Here is a 21,060-nt window from a genome sequence, read left to right on the forward strand (position 1 = left end):
ACGCGGTGTGACTCTTTGTAGAGAGAATGTTGGGCTTGCGTGCGGAGCCTTCGTTATGCGTGCCTTTTGTTTTTTTCTTTTTTGCTGGTATGGCCATGGGCCAAGGGGGCCGACCTCCTACCAACCCTTCGGCGCGTTCCGACGTCACATGCGCGCATGGTCGTGTCGCGTCAAGTTCGTCGACCAGCAGCCTAGTACATACTATACTGCGTACACGGGTGACGCTAGTCGCCGGGACATGGGACGGTCTGGGCTCTGCCAGGGGTTTCATGCTGGTGTCCGCGAGAAAGCTGCGTACTGCGTACATTGTATAGTAGAGGTTGGTGCTGAACCTCGGGTGCCTTCCAATGGCTCCCCGAGGTCGGCCGGGTTGTTATCCAACAGCAGAATGATGAACCGACTTGAGTCCCTTGACCCGGCGTCATATGTCGCTGCCGAGTTTCTGCCGTCGGCGATATCGCGGAACGACCACGGCGACGTCATGGCGAGGCCGGGCTTGGGCCTGGGGGCTGGGGCTTGGGTGGTGGACACTCCAAGCCCCCCCCTCGCCGCATCACGCCCGCGCGCCTAGTGTTGACATTGGTCCGTTTTTGTATGTAGACACAGGGTTTTCTGTGTTATTCCATAGCCGCTGCAGATGGGGGAAAAAAGGGGGGGTCGAAGCATGTGACGGCAGTTCCGGCGCATGGCGTGAGTGGCCCTGCAAGGTCGGGGCAGGTTGCCCATCTGGGGTGAAGTGCCCGCGCCCCACACCCCGCTTCGATCTCTCTCAAGGCTCGGGTCCTTCGACGATGGAAACCATCAACGGCCCGATTCAAGGCGCGGCTGTGGGGCCCCGGGGTGCAGAGAGACCGCAACCGTGTGCTAGCTTCCAGCGGCAAGCACTTACCGCCGTGGAGGTCATTGGATTCTCAAGCGATGGTGTGACAGCAAAAACGGATCCGCTGATGCTGCCATCAGCTAGTGCACCATATATACCTGCTACTGGAACAGATGGGAAGTGACGGGTGGTTCTGGTGGACATTGATCCCATCGGCCTGGAAGGACCTTGGAACGTAGGGTTTTGTCAGGGTTAGGTTCTGCTAGGTACTGTGTACTGCCATCGCATGGGCATGGAAACGCAATCTTCATCTGGGTTGGGTACACACGGGCACCTAGGCACCTTCAGGTCGTGTCAACGGACTGGCAGCACCGGGCCTAGGTACCTAGGTACCTTACGCAGCAGACCTGATGAACACGCACGTCTCCCCGACCACCTCACCTTCTCCCAACCCTCCTACCAGCTCCCAGCGCCTACTGTGTACGGTGCAAGCATGTCGAGAGAGACCTGTCTCAGGATCGGCATGTGTCAATGCTCGGGCCCCGTCAAGGCCTGAGCTGTTCTTCCCCTGTTGGGTGGGCGACCTCGGGAGCCAAGAACCCCCAAACGCTTGGAACCCTTGGGCCAATCGACGCTGGACAACAATCAACCTTCCATTTCCGATCGCCATGCGAAAACCTGCAAGGCCCTGACCGGTCCCCAGGTCCCCATGACCTCGGTTCTTTCCGAGCTGAACTCTACCGAGCTCAGGCTCGCTCCCTACCTGCTGTGTGCAGTGCAGGCACCACACCCGACCCGCCAGCACGTGTTCGGGCTGCCCCAAGGGATTCCAGGCTTGGGTTGGGTTTCTCTTGAGCTTCATCGTTCTTCTTCGCCCGTGCTCAAGCCGACGTCCCCGCTCTCTCTCCACACTCCGCACGGCACCTGCACGAAGCCGTTGGCTTTTCTTTTTTTGTCTTGTTGTTTTGGTTTTTGGTTTTTGGCTTTTTGCCAAAACCTGGGGGACATCTGGGGTCTCCAGCTGGGGTAGCAGCCGGCGTTGTCACGTCGGGGTTAAACGACCCAGGGCAGCGGCAAGACATCGGTGTTTCTCTGCTCGTCGCTTAGGCCCGGTTTTGTCTTTTTTGGCAAGATTCCAACCTCTCGACGTCCCCGCCGTCCCCACGCTCGGCATCGCGTTCCCTTGGCAGGTCCGAGTAGCTGTCCGAGTGCAACGGCGTGAGACACGGCAACGGCCCGGTCGTCGCCTGCCTGACGTTACACCGGCGTCCATAGCTGCGGCATCAGGCTGGTGAATCGTCGAATCGATCGAGAAGAATAGCACCGAAGCTCCAGGCTTCCAAGCCGCCGCGCCCTCGACTTGTCGGCCCTTCCCTGCATGGGGCCGGTGACGACGACAACGTCGAAGACAACAGCTACCAAGGGTCCCCCCCTGGCAGCGATCGGCCGCCCCTGGCAGCATTGTGGTGATCCCCAATTTGGAAATACCTGTGTGCGCATGACAACGGTGGGAACCGGGAACCCTTTGGCCGCCGGCAAGGCCGTGGGAAGAGGCTAAGACTTGGGATATTTCAGAAGGCCTCTTTGCCCGTCATGGCCGGACTGGTTGTTCAGCAGCTCCAGGGCTATCTGCCATCCCTCCCAGCAGCCGTCAACGCAACCGGCCTCGTCCTGCCCGCCATGCACGCTCTCTCCAAGCTGGTCGTCCTGGGCTCCGCCGTCCAGGGAGTCTTTGGGCTTCCGGACGCGGCCGCCCGCGCTCGCCGCGAGGCCGTCCTCACCAAGCGCGCCGTCGACTCGTACATCGAGAACCAGCGGCCCATCGCCTGGGAAAAGCTGCTCTGCAACATCGGCCCCAACGGCTGCGCTGCCGCGGGTGTCGCCTCGGGCATCATCATCGCGAGCCCTTCCAAGCACGATCCCGACTGTACGTGATGGCCACCCGACCCTTGCCTCTCCCTCTCTGAGCACACCAGCTAACGCGGCATCGCCTCAGACTTCTACACCTGGACTCGCGATGCCGGTCTCGTCGTGGCGGGCCTGGTTGACTCGTTCGCCCACAACTACTCGTCCATCCTGCAGACCACCATCCAGAACTTTGTGGTCTCGCAGGCCAAGCTGCAGACCGTCACCAACCCCTCGGGCCGCTTCGCCGACGGCACCGGTCTCGCCGAGCCCAAGTTCGAGGTCAACCTGACCCCCTTCACCGGCGAATGGGGTCGCCCGCAGAGGGACGGCCCGCCGCTGCGCGCCATCGCCCTGACCCGCTACGCCAAGTGGCTGGTCGCCAACGGCTACAAGGACACGGCCAAGAACGTCGTCTGGCCCGTCATCAAGAACGATCTCACCTACACGGCGCAGTACTGGTGCGTGCAAGGCCGTCTTGGGGAGAAGCAAGCGTTACACCACGGCAGCTGACACGGTTCCCAGGAACGAGACGGGCTTCGATCTCTGGGAGGAGGTCCCCGGCAGCTCCTTCTTCACCATCGCCAGCTCCCACAGGGCCCTGGTCGAGGGCGCTCTCCTGGCTACTCAGCTGGACACCGAGTGCCGCGCCTGCGTCACGGTCGCTCCCGACGTTCTGTGCTTCCAGCAGAGCTTCTGGAAGCAGTCGGCCGGCCACATCGTCTCCAACAGTAAGCAATTCCTCCCCCCCAACAAGAAACGCGCGAGCTGACGGTCGGGTCCCTAGTCAACGGCGGCGAGTACCGGTCCGGCAAGGACGCCAACTCGATCCTTGTGGCCACCCACAACTTTGACCCGGAGGCCGGCTGCGACAGCACCACGTTCCAGCCCTGCAGCGACCGTGCTCTGTCGAACCACAAGAACTACGTCGATTCGTTCCGCTCCATCTACTCGATCAACAGGGGCATCCCCCAGGGCAAGGCCGTCGCCGTGGGCCGTTACGCCGAGGACATCTTCTACAATGGCAACCCGTGGTACCTGGCCACCTTTGCCGCCGCCGAGCAGCTCTACGACGCCCTCTACGTTTGGGACAAGCAGGGCAAGATCGACGTGACGCCGCTGTCGCTGGCCTTCTTCCGCGACCACGTCCCCTCCGTCTCGACGGGCAGCTACGCCAAGGGCTCCTCGATGTACAACTCCATCGTCAACGCCGTCTCGGCCTACGCCGACGGCTTCTTCGAGGTCGCCGCCAAGTATACCCCGTCCAACGGCGCCCTCTCGGAGCAGTACGACCGCAACCACGGCGGGCAGACGTCGGCCCGCGACCTGACGTGGTCGTACTCGGCCTTCCTCGTGGCCGCGGAGCGCCGCGCCGGCATCATCCCCGACAGCTGGGGCGCCGCCCTCGTCAAGAACTCTCTGCCGTCCCAGTGCTCGCGCGCCCAGGTCGCCGGCACCTACGTCGCGGCCACCGCCACCTCCTTCCCGGCCAATCAGACCCCCAACCCGACGCCCACCCCGCCCGTGTCGCTCCCCAACACCTGTGCCAACCCCAACGAGGTGTACGTCACGTTCAACGAGCGCGTCAGCACCCAGTGGGGCGAGACGATCAAGGTGGTGGGCAGCGTGCCTGAGCTGGGCAACTGGGACATCTCCAAGGCGGTGACCCTGTCGGCCTCGGGCTACACCTCCAGCGACCCCCTGTGGAGCCTGACGGTGCCCATCACCGGCAACGGCAAGACGGTTGAGTACAAGTACATCAAGATCTCCAACGGCAACGTCGTCTGGGAGTCGGACCCCAACCGCCGCGTTACCCTGCGCGGGGCGAGCTCCCAGGGAGGGTGCGCCGCCCAGTCGGTCTACGACCACTGGCGTTAAGGAACCGAGAAGCTTCCAGGAGGGTGCTTCTCGACGAGGGACCAAGATTCACAAAGGACCATGGAGGGATACGGCATCGCTCCAGCTCTCTGGGGTCGTGCGTGCATGTTTGCATTTCACTTCTGGTACATAGTAGCTGTCATAGAAGGGAGCATCTTTGAGCAATTCAGCATCGGTGCGGATGTCTTGTGCCAACCTAGGTTTTTCTTCGCTCCACTCTTGTCCTTTTCTGTGATTCTCGCCAAGTGTCGCTCCCGTCTTGACCGTACAACGCCAAGGCCCCCTGGGCCAAGCCCATCCATCATGGCTTCGGCTGGCCCAAACAGATCCTCTCCAGCTCCTCCATGACCACCCCGACGGCCCACTCGGCCGCGTCCCCAAAGTCTACGTCTTCGCCTCGGTCCGCCATGGCGTGGATCCCCGCCTTCCGTAGCACGTCTTGGTCCAGCACGCCTCCGTCGACGACATCGTCTTCGCCGGCGTCTCCGTCGCCGCGGCCATGCCCGGCGCCGACAAACATCCAGCGGTGGTGCTTGACGTAGCCGGGCCAGACCACCCGGTCGACGTAGCCCGGCGGGTCGGCCCAGAAGCCCTCGAGCGTGACGTAGCCGTCGCGGCGGGCGCGGCGGTCGAGGGCCGCGCGCTTGGAGGCGCGGAGGAAGAGCTTGACGTCGAGGAGGGCCATGACGGCGGAAAAGCGGGGCGGGGAGAAGAGGAGGAAGCCTTCGAGGATGCAGATCCTCGTCTTCGTCCTGGCGGCGGCGGCGGCAGCGGCGGCGGCGTTGCCGTCGGGGCTCGGAGGGGGGAAAATGTCGGCGCCGGGCCGGCCCGGTTGGAGCCAGGCGCGGACCTTGGATTCGAGGGCGGCCCGGCGGGCGGGGGTCAGCGGGCTCGGGCCGACCGAGTTGAGGTCTTCTTTGGAGTTGAGCGTGGGCTGTTCCCGCCGGGGAAAAGGGAAGCGGCGCGGCGCTGTGGTGAGCGAGGGTTCTTTCTTTATGAATGGGGGGGGGGGGGGGGGGTCATGGCTGAACGAGGGGAGGAGGAGGAGGAGGAGGAGGAGGAGGAGGAGGAGGGAAAGGAGAAAAGACCGGTGCGGCGCTTACGCAACCGTGGTCGGCGCGGTGGGAGAGGCGGCGGCGGCGGCGGGAGGTGGGTGTGTTGCTGCTGCTACTCACGGGTAGGGTGCCCGTCGCGCGGATGTGGACGAGGGCGGCTTCGAGGTCGGGGATGGAGATGGCCTCGGGACAGTCCCAGTCGACGAAACCATGGGTCTGAGGGAGTCTTTTTTTTTTTTTTTTGTTGTTGTGAGCGAGCGAGTTGGTTTACCCCCCCTCTCTACTAAACAAAACGAAAAGCAAAAAAAAAAGAGCGTCTTCATCTTACTCGGACTCGGGCTTGTAAAAGTCATCCTCGTGGAGGATGAAGGTTTCTGGGAACCAGTCACGAAGCAGCCTCGCCAGCGTGGTTTTGCCGCTCGAGGAGCAGCCGCTGATGCCAATGAGGATGGTACGCGGCTTGTCCATGGTGAAATTTACAAACGAAACATCAATATCATGCACCCATGATGGAGAGGATCCTCGTCTTGTCATGGAGAGGTTTGTATCTGGGATGAGCGAGACATGTGAAAGGAAGGTCAAGAGTGAGGAGGGGAGATGAGATGAGGGTTGAGGAGGGTTGTGAGTGAGGAACCGTGAGAAAGACAGTATGCAAACCGTGTATTGGATGCTGTCGGGGTCTCACCACCCCCTTCCGGGAGATGTTTATGTTCCCGTCACCCAACGCTTCGAAATCCTCCAGTTGCCCAAAGACCGAAGGCCGAAGGCCAAGAAGGACATGAGTCTCTTTTGTTTTTTTTTGTTGAAGTTCATGCAGGCAATCCCATCCATAGAGGACTCGAAAACAAAAAGCGTTGAGCCTTTGATTTGCATTAATACCACGTACAAACCCGAGCCACCTCGTACAGTGCGATTACAATATATACAAGACGCCCGGTGGGTCTTTGCGCCCTCGGGGCCTTGGATCCATCCAGCCCGGTCTCCCAGGGGCGGCGGATAGCATGACTTGACCATCACCTGTTTGCCTCAACCTTCGTGATGCCCCAGGACCACCCCCTTGCGCCAGCCGGGATCCAGGTTCCAGGAGGGCACAGAGCAGGAGAGCATGGAACCTCCCACCCCTGAGCTCTCTCTTTTCTCTTTCCAGCGGCCCCCAACCGTGCCGATCCCAAAGTGTGTGCGTGTGTGCGCCTTCCCTTCGGCCCGCATCCAAGCCCGTGATGATGTCCGTACAGTCCCCGTCGTGAAACTCGCTTCTTCTCTAGAGCACCGTTCCGGCGCCCGCCGTCCATCCATCCGCCCATGCAGCCGCATCAACCGCCCCTCCTGTCCCTACCGTCTCCGCCACCACCCTCAAATCTCCCCCTCGTCGTCCTCTTCCTCGCCGTCATCCTCCCTTCGCACCGCCGCCACCTTGCCCACGTCCACCGCCGCCTTCGCCGCCGCTACGGGTCCTCCGACGGGCTTTCTCTCTTCAGGGCCGCCGCCGCCGCGCCCTGCCTTGAACGCATCCACGCTCCCGGGGCGCAAGAACTCCTGAACGTAGGGCCGGGCGGTCTCGGCGTGGCGCGTCGAAATGTACCAGGTGACCAAGAGGATGAACGCGAACGTGCCAAAGTACAGGAGGATGAAGCGTGGGGACCGCCGGCGGCGCGGGGTGTAGATGGAGAACGCTCGGACCATCGTTGCCTTTTTTTTTTTTCTGGCTGTCGTTCTTTTCAAACGTTGGCTTGCAAGGGCCGTGGGAGGGATGGTGGTGGTGGTGGTGGATGTGCGCTATAAGTACGTGCGGCTGAACGGGAGGTGCAGATGCAAATTATATAGGAGCGGGTATGTCCGACCCAGCCGAGCAGGCGAGTCAGTCAGCCAGCGAGCGAGGAAACAAGCTCTCTGACGGACTCGTTGAAGAGGATGAAGAAGGAGGACCGGACGGGGCGGGAGAGAAAGAGAAACGCCAGCCGAAGCAAGCGAGGAGATGGAAAACGGGAAGCGTAGAACCAGCCAACGGCTCTGTGGTTGCAGCGCTGTACTATGTAGTAGGCTGTGGTGGTAGTGCCAAGCTTGGGTGCTTGGGTGTTCGGGTGTTCGGGTGCTTGAGGAGTGGACGCGGGAGAAAAAGAGAAGAATTGGTGACGTCGGACCCGTCGACGTTGGGACGAGGCGAGCGATGGACGGGTGGAGCCGCTCAACGGCTGCCGTGCAAGTGGACCCGCCAAGCCCAGCCACACTGTGTCCGCTGAGCACCGTGCACACGGTCCGCACGGTACGTTTGAGAGGCCTTGGGCCTTCGCTTCTAGCTATATGCGCGAAACCCTAACCCTCGACGATTGACGTCTCCCTCCGCTTACACGCTCCTCAACACAAACAACACCGAGCATAGTATATGTAAAATCCTCATGGAAGCTCTCGGGGCTTGGTCAAAATGAGGTGCGAACATTGATGAAAACCCAGTATTCCAGTACTCAACGGTAATGAACAATGCAAAACACCGCAACCCAAAATTTCCTAAATCTCGGTCTCAACGTCGGGGGACCGCCCAGAGAGACTGCCCACCCTCATCACCCGGCGTGCCGCAAACACCGCCTCGTCTTTGGCGAACTGGATGTTGCGCATGGGTTTCCTGTGTCTCGGCGTCAGCATCATGACCCTGGGGGGGGGGGGGGGGGAGGAAAGGTACATTCACCGTAATGAATGATCACGGAAAAAGAGAAGAAGAAGAAGAAGAAAAAACTCACCACTGCATCAACCCCCGGTGCTTTCGGTGCAAGTCCTTCTTGCGGTCGCGGAACTCGCGCCACTGCTTGAGCGGGTTCCTGCTCCTCGGCGACTTGCCCGACGATGTCGTCTCGTCCCCGTGGCTGTTCGCGGAGGGTTGCCTGTCAACGGCATGGCTAGGCGGCGGGTTCCAGGTGTAGTGGCCCTCCTCGCTGCTCGTCGCGACGCTCCCCTTTCTCTCGTTCTCGTTGGCGCTCTCGCCGTGCGTCGCGTCGACGATGCCCAAATCCACCGCTCCTCCCGCCTCCGTTGCCTCTTCCTCCTTTTCATGCTCCCTGATCCTGCTATTGTTGTTGTTGTTGTTGTTGTTGTTGCTAGTGCTGCTGCTGCTGCTGCTGCTGCTGCTGCTGCTCTCTTCGTCGCTCTCCCCCTCGTCGTCGTCGTCGTGGTCGTCATCGTCGTCGTCTTCTTCCCTAGAGCGACGGCCCACCACGCTCATCCTCCTTGCCTCGCCCGTGGCCACCAGCTCGCCCGGGTCGCAGCGGAACGCGGCGCTCCAATCCTCCCCGTCCTTGGACAGCCACCGCTGCTTGTCCTCGTCGGGCGCCTCGGCCAGCACCTCCCTCCCCTGGTCGAGGCTCTCCTCGTGCAGGGCCTGCACCTCGGGCGGCACCTCGGCCTCGACCTCCTCCGTCCTGGCCCCCTCGGCCAGGCACGCCTCCCACGTCTCGACCGTCTCGCGCGAGTCGTTGTCCACGACGAACCGCGCGTGGTCGCGGTCCGCGCCGGGCTTGAAGCGGCCGCGGAACCGCAGCCGGCCGACCTCCTCGACGTCCAGGTCCGGGACGCTCGCCACGTTGTCCGGCGTGATGTAGCTCTGGGCCAGGCGCGTCGGGTTGGAGCACCGCCAGATGGGTATGTCAAAGTCCTGCTCGGCGCCGTCGGGCACGTCCTGGAGCCAGAGCGTGGCGTAGGCGTCGGCCTTGCCCGGGCGGAGGGCGCCGCCGGCGAGCCGCGGCGCGTGGAAGGAGAAGAAGAGCGGGGAGCGGTAGCGATAGCGCACGGGGAGGCGGATGCGCCGGCGGGCCGGCCCGTCCTCCCCCGAGGCCGACGAGGGAGCATCGCCGTTGACGCGAACGTCCCACGTCAGACCGCCGCCGCCGCCGCCGCCGCCGCCGCCGCCGCCGTCGTCGTCGTCGTCGTCGCCGAACCGGCGGCACCTGTCGCGCCCGACCGTCGCCGAGCTGCCGCCCGTGCGCACGCGGAGCTTGGTCCGGTCCGAGGGCGCGTAGCCGACCGCCTCGACGGCGTCGGCCGTGAACTCAAAGGTGCCGACGTCGCCGAACCCGACCTGGGCCGGGGGCAGGCGGAGCTCGACGCTCCGGAACAGCAGGCTCAGGCGCACGCGGCCGAACCCGATGCCGCCCGCCAGCGGGTACCAGCGGGTGCACTGGCTCTTGGCGCGCAGCACGTCGGCGAGGCGCAGGGGCACGACGCCGAGGATGGGGTCGTGCTCGCGGTGGCGGGCGTCGCGGACCGTGACGGTCACGACGCACGAGCGCCAGTCGCGCACGAAGCGCTCGGTGCCGGCCTCGAAGATGGGCCGCGACGAGACGGCCTTGGTGCGCGTCTTGTAGACGAGCTCGTCGTTGACGAGCACGGTGCAGTAGGCGCTGGTCGCCGGCCTCGGGCCGGGCCGGCGCGAACTCGCGGCGCGTGCCGCTGCGGTCGCCGCCCCGGGAGCCGCGCACGTTGCGCGCCTCGAGGTTGACGATCTGGTGCACCACGACCGACAGGATGCCGCTGGGCCAGAGCGGGTCCGGCGGCGTGTGCATGACGGCGTCCTCCTCGGCCGTGTCGAGGGTGCCGCGCTCGTCCTGGAGCTCCGGGCGGCCGCGCAGGGCGGCGGGCAGCGAAGGGTCGAGCCCGTCGGTGCGCAGGGCCCGCCGGAACCGCGTCCTGCCGAAGAAGCCCACCTCCCAGTGCAGCTCGCCCGGCATGGTGGTGTCGGCCCGGACGCCGCGCAGCGACGAGACCTGGGGGAACATGCGGCCCGGGTGCTGCATGAGCTTCTGGATCGAGAGCGTCACCTTGCCGACCACGTCGTCGGCCGAGGTCCGGTCGCTGTCCCAGAGCTCGAGCGACAGGCGCTCGTCGGCCTTGATGACGTCGGGCGTGACGAGCAGGGCGCACGTCTCGGCGAAGATGGGGTTGAGGTTGTCCTGGATGACGCGCGTGCAGTACAGGGGCTTGCCGAACTTGGAGAAGCTCACGCAGATGTACGGGTCGGAGCCGCCGCCGGCGCTGCCGCGGCGGTCCTGCTTGCTGAGCCCGACGGCCTTGTGGATGCGCACGAGGAGCACGCCGAGCGCGTTGGTCTCCTTCTTGACGGCGTCGCCCTGCAGCAGCTTGCCGACGTCGAGCGTCATGGACTTGGGCGCCACGTACATGCTGGCCGCCGCCGCGATGGCCCAGTTGACGAAGCGCGAGATGAGCGGCAGGTTCAGGACGTTGGCGCCGCGGCGCACCAGCGGCACGCAGCTCGCCTCGACCTTGGGCAGGCCCATGAGCGTAAGCGTCAGCGTCTTGACGAAGGGCGCGTCCGGCCCCAGCGACACGCGCAGCCGCACCGTCGCCATGAAGCGCCGCAGCTCGACCCAGATGGGGAACGGCACGCCGAACAGGCCCTTGACCCCCGGGTACAGCACCACCTGCATGCCCATGTTCTTGTCCTTGGACGGCGCGTCGGACGAGGACGACGACGACGACGACGAGGACGACGACGACGCCGCCGCGTGGTACGCCACGGTCGCCTCGAGGTTGTAAAAGTCGCCGCCTTCCTCGTCGGCGGCCAGCTCGACGGGGTCCTTGGTCCGGCGGTCGCGCTCGTGCATGTCGCGCCGCAGCTCCTCGACCTCGCCGTCGGGCAGCGCCCGCAGGCTCAGGATGCGCAGCGGGTTCGACCCCTGCGTCAGGTCGTTGACCTTGACGCGCTCCACCACCTTGGGCAGGCTCGCCTGCATGACGTCCTCGAGCGTGTCGGCCACGGCGGCGAAGGCGTCCGGGTTGACGAGGCCCCAGACGAGCCCGACGGCCGTGTTGAGCCACTCGACCGACTCGGGGATCAGGTTGACGACGGCCGTCTCGCCGCGCCGCCGCTCGGCGCTCCACTCGCCGGCCCGGCCGCGCGCCACGAGGTCCTTGGCCCACAGGACCACGCCCGACGCGACCGCCGCCGCCAGCGGCAGCATGAGCCACAGGCTGCCCCCGCGGCCCGGCCGAGCACGGCGACGCCCGCGAACACGCCGAGGCCCAGCGCCTCGGCCCGCCGCTCCGCCTCGTCGAACGCCGGCTCGTGGCTCACGCTCGGCATCGGGTGGAACAGCACGTTGGTCTTTTCGCCGTGGATCGGCAGGTCGCTCGTCGCGCCCGCCGCCACCGGGGCCGGCGGCGCCGTCACGTCCTGGGCGGCGCGGTACTCCTCGCCGCTCTGCTCCGGCGTCGTCCGCACGGGCGCGTCCCGGCCCTCGAGGTTGGCGTTGGGCACCGTGATGCGCGGGTCCGACGCCGCCTTGAGGTGCTTCGACGATATGTCCTCGATCTCCACCTCCCGGCCCGTCACGGGGTCGTGCACGACGCGCCGGTTCTTGCCGGAGGCCTCGGGGCCCGCGGCGGACGACGACGATGACGACAACGACGGCTCCCCATCGGGACGGCGGGACGACGGGTCCGCGGCGGCTTGAGGCGGGTTGGACGGAGCCTCGGCTTGCGCTTCTGCTTGCGCCTGGTCGCGGTCGATGGCGGCGTCCCGGGATTTCTTGGACGGGTCCAGCGAGTCGACGAGCTGTTGGATGTTGGGGATGCGATGGGCGCCCGAGTAGTGGTGGCCCGGGGGCACGATGGTTTCGTCGGGAGCGGACATGGTGAGAGAGAGAGTGTGCGTGAGAGAGAGAGAGAGAGAGAGGCGAACGTTTACGTTGGTTCACCTGGGTCTCCCGATGGCGAAGGGGAGGAGCATGTGCAATGCGAAAGATGGCAGAGACAAGCACAAGTTCAGCAGGGCTGCTCCTCCATTCCTATCTTCTTCTTGTTCTTCTTCTTTTTCTTCTTCTCTCCATGACCAAAGCCAGGAAGCCGGGGAGGCGGAGGAAGAGAGGCGGAGGAAGAGGGGGGGGAGGGGGCGGGCAACCTGTTATGACGGCGCACCCACTCCTCCCCCCCCTTCTGACGTCTGTTACGTAGCTACTAGTATCTCTCTCTCTCTCTCTCTCTCTTTCTCTCTCATACAAGCTCAATGCATCCCAGGTCCCAGGTCCCAGGTCCCGGGTCCGGGTCGCGGGGATCCGATGGCCGTGGCGAGTCAGGCGATGGCCAACGGGTCATGGCTGTTGGCCTTGGAGTCGGGCCTTCGACTTTTGACATCCTGTCCCCCAAGCAGGCTTCCAAGGTGCGTGCAAGCATGCCTAAAAGCACCAACGCCGTGCAGAGGTGGGGGCGGCGGGCATCCATGACGTTGTTGGTGGCGATGGCAACCCGGGTTGAGCCCCGGCGGTTGGCCAGGACCCAAGCAAAGTGACGTCGACACCAAAGGTGCTTCATAGCCACCCGCCGACCGTTGCCATTCTTCTTGAGCTTGTTGTTGGACGTTCTTCGCTGGCGTTGCCTCTCTGCGCCGCGCTGGGGGGCCGCTCTCTCATGAAACGAGACGCTCCCACGCTGCAGCGAGGAACGTAGCCGTCGTAGCACTAGTAATAGCATTGGCAGGAAGAGTCCATTGGGCACGCGAGCGTCATGATGTATACCGTGTAGATCAATTGTACATTTTCTTATACACGGGAGCTCATATCATCAAGTCGGTTCATCCCGTCATCCCTATCGTCCCATCATAACTCATCACCAGCGCGCCATGGATCCCATGCGTGGAATGTACCAACCTCGTTTCATGACCCGATCAACCAGAAAACCATGTCCGGGCGCCGTAAACCCCTCGTTTCCAACCGCCATGCCCAACCATTACCCATCCAAATGCATCAAAGGATTTCTTGTGGTTCGCTTAGGAACTCACCCCTTCCCGCCATGGCGCCGCCCATCCCCTCTGCATGCCGCCCCCGATGGGCCGCGCCGTTAGCGTCGGCGTGTCCTCGTCCATCGCATCCGCGCCATCCGCGCCATCCGCCTCGCCAAGAGGATCATCATATGGACGACGATGGCCTGCCTCCATCCCGAGGCCGACCACACCGACGACGTCCAGCGACAGCCCCAGCCCCCCGAGCGCGGCGCTCGGGCCGTACCACCTCCCGGCCTTCGGGGCAGGAGCCTCGGCGTCCTCGACCGAGGTCAGGCTGCACGCGTCCGACATGTCCGCGTCCTCGCCGTGGTCCGTGTCGCCGTCGATCGAGTGCACCGACGAGACGGTGCTGGTGGTGGAGGCCATGCTCGGCGTGTGGGGCGGCGGCGGTGCGGGCTCCGCCGCGGCGCCCGTCGTGGTCGGGGTGGTGACGGCCATGTCGGGGAGGGGGGCTGCATCGCGGGGGGGTTGCAGCTGGGAGGGTCTTGTGGGCTCCTGCTGCTCCGGCTGCGCGGACAGAGGCCGAGCGTCCGAGCGCGCGTCGACGCCGTCGGGCTGTTGAGCCCGCGATTCGCCACCCTGTCGAGGCTCGTCGCATGGCTGCGCGGGCGGGGGCTGTGCCTGCGGGCGACGGGCGGGAGGGACCGGCACGGAGAGCAGGGGGGGCGGTTGGGCCTGAGGCGCAGCAGGAGCCGGCTGCGCCTGCGTCGCTTGGGCGACGGCCCGGGCCATGGCCTGCTGAAGGCGCGTGCGCGGCCGAGGGCTGGGCACCGAGAGGATCGGGACCGACGGCGCCGGCAGCGCTGTGCCGGCGATGACGGCGGTCGGCGGATTCGGGACGTCGGCGTGGCACGACTCGCCCTCGTCGTCCTGGCCGATGGTCCACACCCACCGGCGCTTCTTCTCCCGCCGCTTGCCGCCGCCGCCGCCGCGCTTCCGAATCCCTCCGCTCGTGGGCGACAGGGCCGTCGGCGTCGAGGCGTGCATGTTGGCCATGCGGCGACGCATCTCCTCAAAGGGCCCGGGCGTTTGGCCGCCGTCGCGGGTCTCGGGGGCGTCCGGCATGGCCTGGTCCGAAAGGCTGTCGCAGTCGTCCGAGGAGACGGACGCCGGCGAGACGGGCGTGTTGGTGGCGCTCGAGTCTTCGGCCAGCAGGTCGATGTGCGACCTGACGTACTTGGTGGTGGTGATTTCTTGGGTGAGCGGGCTGTGGTAGGCGACGCGGCGGGCGGCCTTTTCCTGCAAGCGCAGCGACTGCCGCCGGGGCGACTCGGGCGATTTGGTGCTGGGAAGCGGCGAGTTGCGCAGGATGCTCCGGAGGCTGCGCGGGTGCGTGTACGGCAGCTTGGCGTGGCTGCTTGCGGGGGTGGTGGTTCGCCTCTTGGGGTTCGAAGCCTGCTGCTGTTTTTGTTCCTGCTGCTGCGCGACCTGGGCGGACGGCGCCGTCCCGTCAAACGTAAACACCTGAGCGTGGCTCTGCTCGTGGGCTTGCGCCGACAGCGGGGGGGTCGCCGTCATGGCGCTCGGGAAGCACACCGGAAGGGCGACGGCCGCCGGCGAGATGGGCTGCGCGGTGACGGGCGTGTCGAGGTACGGCCCCAGGTAAGGGCCGGCCGAGGCCGGGTTCGCATTCCTCGCGGCGGCGGCACCCACGCCCTGCGTCTGCAGCTTCAGCACGGGTCGCCTGCCGAGCGCGGCGGCCGCGGCGGCGGGAGGGTGCTCTTGGACCGGCGTGGACCGGTCGACGGCGGTGGCGTAGACGTTGGAGAGGGTGTTGAACGAGGTGGGCGACGTGACGTCGACGCCGGCGGCGGCGAGGCACCTCGAGGTCCGCACGCTCGGGCCGTTCGCGAGGGCCTTGATCTGGAGAGAGAGCCTCGGCCTCTTGGGAGGGCTCGGAGGACACGACGCCATGTTGCAGCGTCGGATAGGCGACGGCGACGGGCGTCGGATAGGCGACGATGTCGGCGAAGCCTGGATGGATAAGCGGGAGCGGAGGCCACCCTGCGACTCTAGGTTCCTAAGCCAGCTAGGAAAGGCAGGTAAGACAGAGGCAAGGAGGCGAGCACACAACCTCCTCTTGGGCCAACCGACGCAAAAGGACAATCTGAGCGAGTCCCGAGGGGGAGGGGGGGGGGGGGGGGTCTGATCGCCGGGGAAGGCGCCTAGGTATGTATATGAGAAAAGAAAAGAAAAACAAAAAAACCTGCTGGCGGCTAGGGAGAAACAGCCCAGGGGGAGGGGGGGGGGACAAGCGCCGATCCCTCCAGGCTTTGAGGAAGCGTGAGGAGTCACTGGCTGACCCGCCTGCAAGCCTCCGGCACCCGAGCGGACAGCCAGAGACGAGAGACTCTTCCCCTCTCCACAAGCTGTTTCCGCCCAGCATGGCGAATCCTGCAGGCGCCATTCCGCGGCAGGCGACCAGGGGGGGAGGGGGCAAGTAGCGTACTGCGTATGTATGTAGGGTGTGACACGAGGGAGCAACGCAAGGCCGGCCAAGCCGTGTGGTTGGCTGTCCGGACAGAGGAGCAGCGGTCGCGACGAGTGGCCGGCACAAGCACGCTGCAGCGCTGCAGCATGCAGCGCACCAGCAGCGGCACCGCACAAGCGCCGTCGCCCCCCTCCCACCCCCAGGGCGCCGCCAATGGCGAGGCGGCGTCGGGCTGAGGGGTCCCACCCTCCCACCTGCAGGCCGAGTCACATCGCGTCTATTTTTCCCGCCGAGTCGAATTTAGAAGCACCCATCGATCGGTGCTCTGGGCGCTCAGCACCAGGACCAGGAGATCAGAACATCAGGACCTACACAGCATGTAGCGAGCGAGCGAGCGGACCGGGGGAGGGGAGGGTTGAGGGTGTCTCGGTGATGCTGGGCCCTGGCCTAGACCCCTGGGACGATTCCGGTGGCCTTCTAGAAGGATGACCAGGAAGAGCATGCAGTAGGTTCACGGTCGCGTTGGGTGGATGAGGGCTGATGATGATGAATGTCTGCACGGCGGTGACAAAAAAAATGAGGGCGTCTCTGTCACCACCACCGCGACGGTCCCGACCTAACCGGACCTGGCCCCGATCGAGAACCGTCGAGGGTGCAGCTAGGCCCGGCCGTGGGGTCTCCCGTTGGGCCCGGACCGTTGGACACGTACTTGGTCAAGCAGCGTGCCGAAGAGGCCTGCTCGCGTAGCCGATACCATGGAAGCACATGGACCACGGGCAGCCCGATGCTTGACGAAGAAGATCGTTACATGCTGATGATGCTGATGGTGTGCCACGCCGACGCCGGGCCGTTTGCCAACGTTCCGGTGGACGAGAGGGCAGGACCTTGCGCTGATCACGGGAGTCTGTTTCGTCGGTGGGAGGTCCGACACCCAGGATCTCTGCGTTGCGTTGAGCCCGGGGCCGGGGGGGGGGGGAGGGGACGAAAATAGGACCAGGCTAAGGATTAGTTAGTGCCATCGGGATCTGCGGAGTCGCATAACCATGTACACAGTAATGCCCTGCGATGCGATGCCCGGGTCGACGCCGGCAGAGCAAAGAGGGATTCTGGGCGGCCGGTCGGCGTTGAATTGCATCCCGCGACATGTTTCTGTTTCGACTTGTTTTTTTCATGTTCCATGGCAGATGAGATGAAGCCCACAACCAAAGAAAGACGACCAAAAGACAAAGCATTGGCAGAAGAAGAATGAGATGGTGAGATGAGATGAGATGGGATGAGATGGATGGAAAGCCAGCCGAAGACGCTCACCAGGGAGTGGGTGCGCACTGTGATCCGTACTGTGTACATCGTAAGCTTAGCCTACCTTGGCATGGCCCCACCCGCTCCTCTCCGACGCAGGTCGGGTCGGCCACTCGCAACCCTGGACCCCCCGGGTGGATCCCAGCCCCAGCCTCAGCCCCAGCCCCAAATTTAGAATTTGGCCACCGAGCCCAAGGGTTCGGGTTAACTAGTTGGTTAGTTCCCTGCTTGGTGGACCTGGCCGTGCCGGTCGTGGTCTGTACATACGCAGTACGCAGTAACGTTAGAGAACTGCACAGCACTGAGTACTGCGTAGCTAGTGAACTACTACTAGTGTGTTACTTTGTACCTTACCATAGTACACAGTACAAGCAAACTCCTCCTGCGTTGCAACCCTTGTCTCGCCCTTGGCCCGCCTATCCCCCATCTCCCTCCCATACTGCGTACGCCCGTCCACCCATCCACCCCCGTCTTTGCAAAGCCGAGAGCACTTCTCGAGCATCACTTACTATACACCCTGGTGCCCACCTGGGCTTCGTTCCCTTTCCTGCATGACTCGCCCCGTGACGTGTCGGCTCGTCACCGCCTCGGTCCAAGACGACCATCGGTGCCCATCATCAGGCCACCAGGCCTCATGGAAGCCCTCTCCGTTGCCGGCACCGCCCCTCGCCGTCTCCAGGCTCGCCGCCATGACCGCGTCATCCTCCACATAGTACGGTGCTTCCCACCCTGCTGCTGCCCCGGCGGGAGGCCCAGCACCATCGCGGCTGAGGCCTTGTTTGCGGGTTGTTGTTCCGGGGGGGGGGGGGGGGGGGTGGGGTTACGCGCTCTGACACCTCGTCGTCCTAGGACCTCGACTGCTTCTACGCTCAGGTAACTACGTAGCGTACCCACCGCACACTACTCTATAGAGTATACACGCCGCACGCACGTGGTCGTCGGCCCGCCGTTGACCCCTGGTTGAATCTTTTTTTCCCCCCAGTGCGTCGAGAACCGTCAACCCGCCCTCCGCGCCCTCCCCCTCGGCATCAAGCAAAAGGGCATCCTCGCCACTTGCAACTACGTCGCACGCCGCCATGGCGTCAAGAAGCTCATGACCCTCGCCGAGGCGCGCCGCGTCTGCCCGGACCTGGTCCTGGTCGACGGCGAGGATCTCTCTCCCTTCCGCGACGTCTCCAAGCGCCTCTACTCCCTCGTCCGCGCCTGCTCGTGGAACGGCCGGGTGGAGCGCCTGGGCCTCGACGAGATCTTTTTGGACGTCTCCGACATGGTCTCGTACAACGCCGACCGGCTCCACCCCGACGCCCTGGCCCGGGCGTGGTTCCGCCTGTCCCGGTCCGACCCGGAGGCGGGGTTCGCCTTTGACGCCTCCTCCTTTGCCGGCTGCGTCCTCGGGCCGGGCGACGACGAGGACGAGGCGCGCCGGCCGGCCGGCCCGGCCTGGCGTACGCGCCTCCTCCTGGGCTCCCACCTGGCCCGCTACCTGCGCGGCAGGATCGAAGACGAAGGGTACACGTCGTCGTGCGGCATCGCGACCAGCAAGGCCCTCGCCAAGCTGGCCGGGGAGAAGAACAAGCCGCGCAACCAAACCACCCTGCTCGCCGCGGCGCCCGAGCACGTCCTGGCCTTTGTCGACCCCCATCCGCTCCGCAAGATCCCAGGCATCGGCTCCAGGATGGCGCACCTCTTGCAAGGCTTCGTCCTTGGCGCCGCCGGCGGCGAGCCCCCGCCGCCCAGCGACCTAGGTGGCGTCTCCCTCACGGCAGGGCAGGTGCGCACGCACCCGGGCCTCTCCGCCGCCGCCTTGGAACGCCTGCTCGCCGGCCCCGGCGCCGAAAAGGGCGTCGGGCGCAGGGTCTGGGCGCTGCTGCACGGCCTCGACGACGCCGAGGTCAAGGCCGCCCGGGACGTGCCGACGCAGATCAGCATCGAAGACACCTTCAAGGGCGGCCTCGCCGCGCTGCCCGAAATCCGTCGGGCCCTGGTGGCCATCACGGCTTCCCTGCTGAGGAGGATGCGCGCGGATCTCCAGCAGCAGCAGCAGCAGCAGCAGCAGCAGCAGCAGCAGCAGCAGCAGCAGCAGCAGCAGCAGCAGCAGCAGCAGCAAGAACCCGCCGGCTCGACGCGCGACCCGGACGCGGCAAGCACAAGACCCCCGGCGAGATGGCTCGCCTGCCCGCGCACCATCCGCCTCTCGACCCGTCCGTACGTGAGCCCGGCCGAGAACAAGCCGTACGGCTTTGCTCGCGCCTCGAGGAGCGCCCCGCTGCCCTCCTTTGTCTTCTCCGCGTTGGCACGGAGCGCCGGCGGAGCCGACGACCGCCCCGACGACACGGCCCTCTCCCCGACCGCCGAACGCCTCGTCGCCACCACCCTCCTCCCTCTCTTCCACAAGCTCCACCCCGTCGGCAGCAGCAACAGCAGCAGCAACAACAACAACAACAGCAGCAGCAGCACTGCCAAGAGCGCCCGGTACAACATCGGACTAATCAACGTCTGCGTGACAAACATGTCGGGCGGCGGCGCGGGGGGAGCCGAGGGCATCGCCGACCTGTTTCGTCGGCAAGAAGAGTGGCTCGCCGGATTCCCAGTCGCGGACGGCCACGGCGGCCAGCAGGGCAGAAAGCGCCGCCGTGGCCAAGACGACCAGCCGGATACGAGCTCCCGCCCGCCGGATCCGGGCCGTCACGGCCCCGGAAAGGCCGAACGCAGCGCGGATGCCGGGACCAACCTCGTCGCCAGCCCTCGTGACGCGCCGCGCGGCCCCGAGGAAGAGGATGCGGCGTGGGAGTGGGAGGAGGACTCCCAGGACGGCGATGCCGACAGCATGACGATGGACGGGCACAACGAGAGCGGCCGCGGCGGCGGCGTCGGCGCCGCGGCGCTCTGCCCGCTTTGCGGGCGCGGCATCCCGCTGTTTGCGGTGGCGGCGCACGAGAGGTATCATGCTCTTGAGGAGGAAGAGGAGGAGGAGGAGGAGGAGGAGGAGCGGGGGCCGTAGACGCTGAACGCCTGCCCGCTTCTCGGGAGAATCCACGAGGACGCAAGAATCCTCTCGTGTGTCCAGCGGCCCAAGCCCTCGGACGCAGGACCCTCGGCACGAGACGTGCCAAACCTGTTGCGACCGTGCGGCGAGACGACGAAACGTTGCCGGTTGCGAAAGCCGGATGGTGTGCCGCCGGTCGCCCGCCTGTGCCTTGGGACCCGAGACAAAGACCATCGATCATCGACCATCGACCATCGCAGCGAGCAAGCTGCTAGTGTAGGCGGGGGGGAAACCCACTTGCCCGTTTCGGAGCCAGCTACGTTCCCATTGGTCGTCCGTTACCCTCTTTGTCGTGCGGATGAACGTTGGCCCGGGATGCCTGGGGGCGTAGGCCCCCGTCGCAATCCCTCTCCTGCTTGCCTTGCCTTGCCTTGCCTTGCCATGCCGGCCGTTCTGCTCTTCAAGCCAGGAACGCAAGCCGTGCGAGCCAACGCGGCCGGGCTCCATCCTTCAACAAGGACACGATCGTTCCGAGCTCGTCAGGGCCGCGGTCGAGAGCGTGAGGAGCCGGGATGGAAGCAAGGATCCGAGATGAAAGAGGGTCCGAGGGGGAGGATCTGAAGAAGCCCTTTCCCGACCCTGATGGGCAAAGGCCGATCGATTGCTGCTGCTGCTGCTGCTGCTGCTGCGGAGCGCCGGTCTCGACGGGCTGGAATCCCGGAAAGGGGCAGATGGCTTGGGAAGGGCGGTGACGTGGGGGACGGAGAGGGCTTTGCTCGCGCGCGCCCGTCGGGTTTTGTCAGAGCATCGCCGAGCCATCCGAGCGGAAACAAGCGTACCCCATCATCATGTACATTACCATGGTATATACCAGAAAAACAAAAAGAAAAACTCCATGCCCAT

At 65.1% G+C, this 21,060-nt stretch overlaps 6 protein-coding genes across 6 annotated transcripts; 2 read left to right on the plus strand and 4 right to left on the minus strand.

Moving 5' to 3' along the window:
* Positions 1-2,198: 2,198 nt before the first annotated feature.
* Positions 2,199-4,603, plus strand: VTJ83DRAFT_6475 (uncharacterized protein; the record flags this gene model as incomplete). Its single annotated transcript, XM_071013190.1, has 5 exons — positions 2,199-2,327; positions 2,396-2,747; positions 2,817-3,186; positions 3,251-3,456; positions 3,513-4,603. The coding sequence occupies 5 exons, from the start codon at positions 2,199-2,201 to the stop codon at positions 4,601-4,603; spliced, it is 2,148 nt and encodes a 715-aa protein (XP_070864102.1).
* Positions 4,604-4,904: 301 nt separating this feature from the next.
* On the minus strand, positions 4,905-6,192 carry VTJ83DRAFT_6476 (uncharacterized protein; the record flags this gene model as incomplete). The annotated part of the gene is made up of 3 exons (XM_071013191.1): positions 4,905-5,537; positions 5,779-5,884; positions 5,987-6,192. The coding sequence occupies 3 exons, from the start codon at positions 6,190-6,192 to the stop codon at positions 4,905-4,907; spliced, it is 945 nt and encodes a 314-aa protein (XP_070864103.1).
* Positions 6,193-7,011: 819 nt separating this feature from the next.
* Positions 7,012-7,341, minus strand: VTJ83DRAFT_6477 (uncharacterized protein; the record flags this gene model as incomplete). The annotated part of the gene is made up of 1 exon (XM_071013192.1): positions 7,012-7,341. One exon carries the CDS (start codon positions 7,339-7,341, stop codon positions 7,012-7,014), a length of 330 nt encoding a protein of 109 aa, XP_070864104.1.
* An 822-nt stretch (positions 7,342-8,163) lies between these two features.
* On the minus strand, positions 8,164-12,295 carry VTJ83DRAFT_6478 (uncharacterized protein; the record flags this gene model as incomplete). The annotated part of the gene is made up of 4 exons (XM_071013193.1): positions 8,164-8,278; positions 8,394-10,046; positions 10,081-11,634; positions 11,676-12,295. The coding sequence occupies 4 exons, from the start codon at positions 12,293-12,295 to the stop codon at positions 8,164-8,166; spliced, it is 3,942 nt and encodes a 1,313-aa protein (XP_070864105.1).
* A 1,131-nt stretch (positions 12,296-13,426) lies between these two features.
* Positions 13,427-15,355, minus strand: VTJ83DRAFT_6479 (uncharacterized protein; the record flags this gene model as incomplete). The annotated part of the gene is made up of 1 exon (XM_071013194.1): positions 13,427-15,355. One exon carries the CDS (start codon positions 15,353-15,355, stop codon positions 13,427-13,429), a length of 1,929 nt encoding a protein of 642 aa, XP_070864106.1.
* Positions 15,356-17,805: 2,450 nt separating this feature from the next.
* VTJ83DRAFT_6480 (uncharacterized protein) lies at positions 17,806-20,172 on the plus strand (the record flags this gene model as incomplete). The annotated part of the gene is made up of 3 exons (XM_071013196.1): positions 17,806-17,883; positions 18,021-18,044; positions 18,154-20,172. 3 exons carry the CDS (start codon positions 17,806-17,808, stop codon positions 20,170-20,172), a joined length of 2,121 nt encoding a protein of 706 aa, XP_070864107.1.
* Positions 20,173-21,060: the final 888 nt, after the last annotated feature.

This window comes from Remersonia thermophila, chromosome 6 (assembly GCF_042764415.1).
Source record: "Remersonia thermophila strain ATCC 22073 chromosome 6, whole genome shotgun sequence".
Lineage (NCBI taxonomy): Eukaryota > Fungi > Ascomycota > Sordariomycetes > Sordariales > Chaetomiaceae > Remersonia > Remersonia thermophila.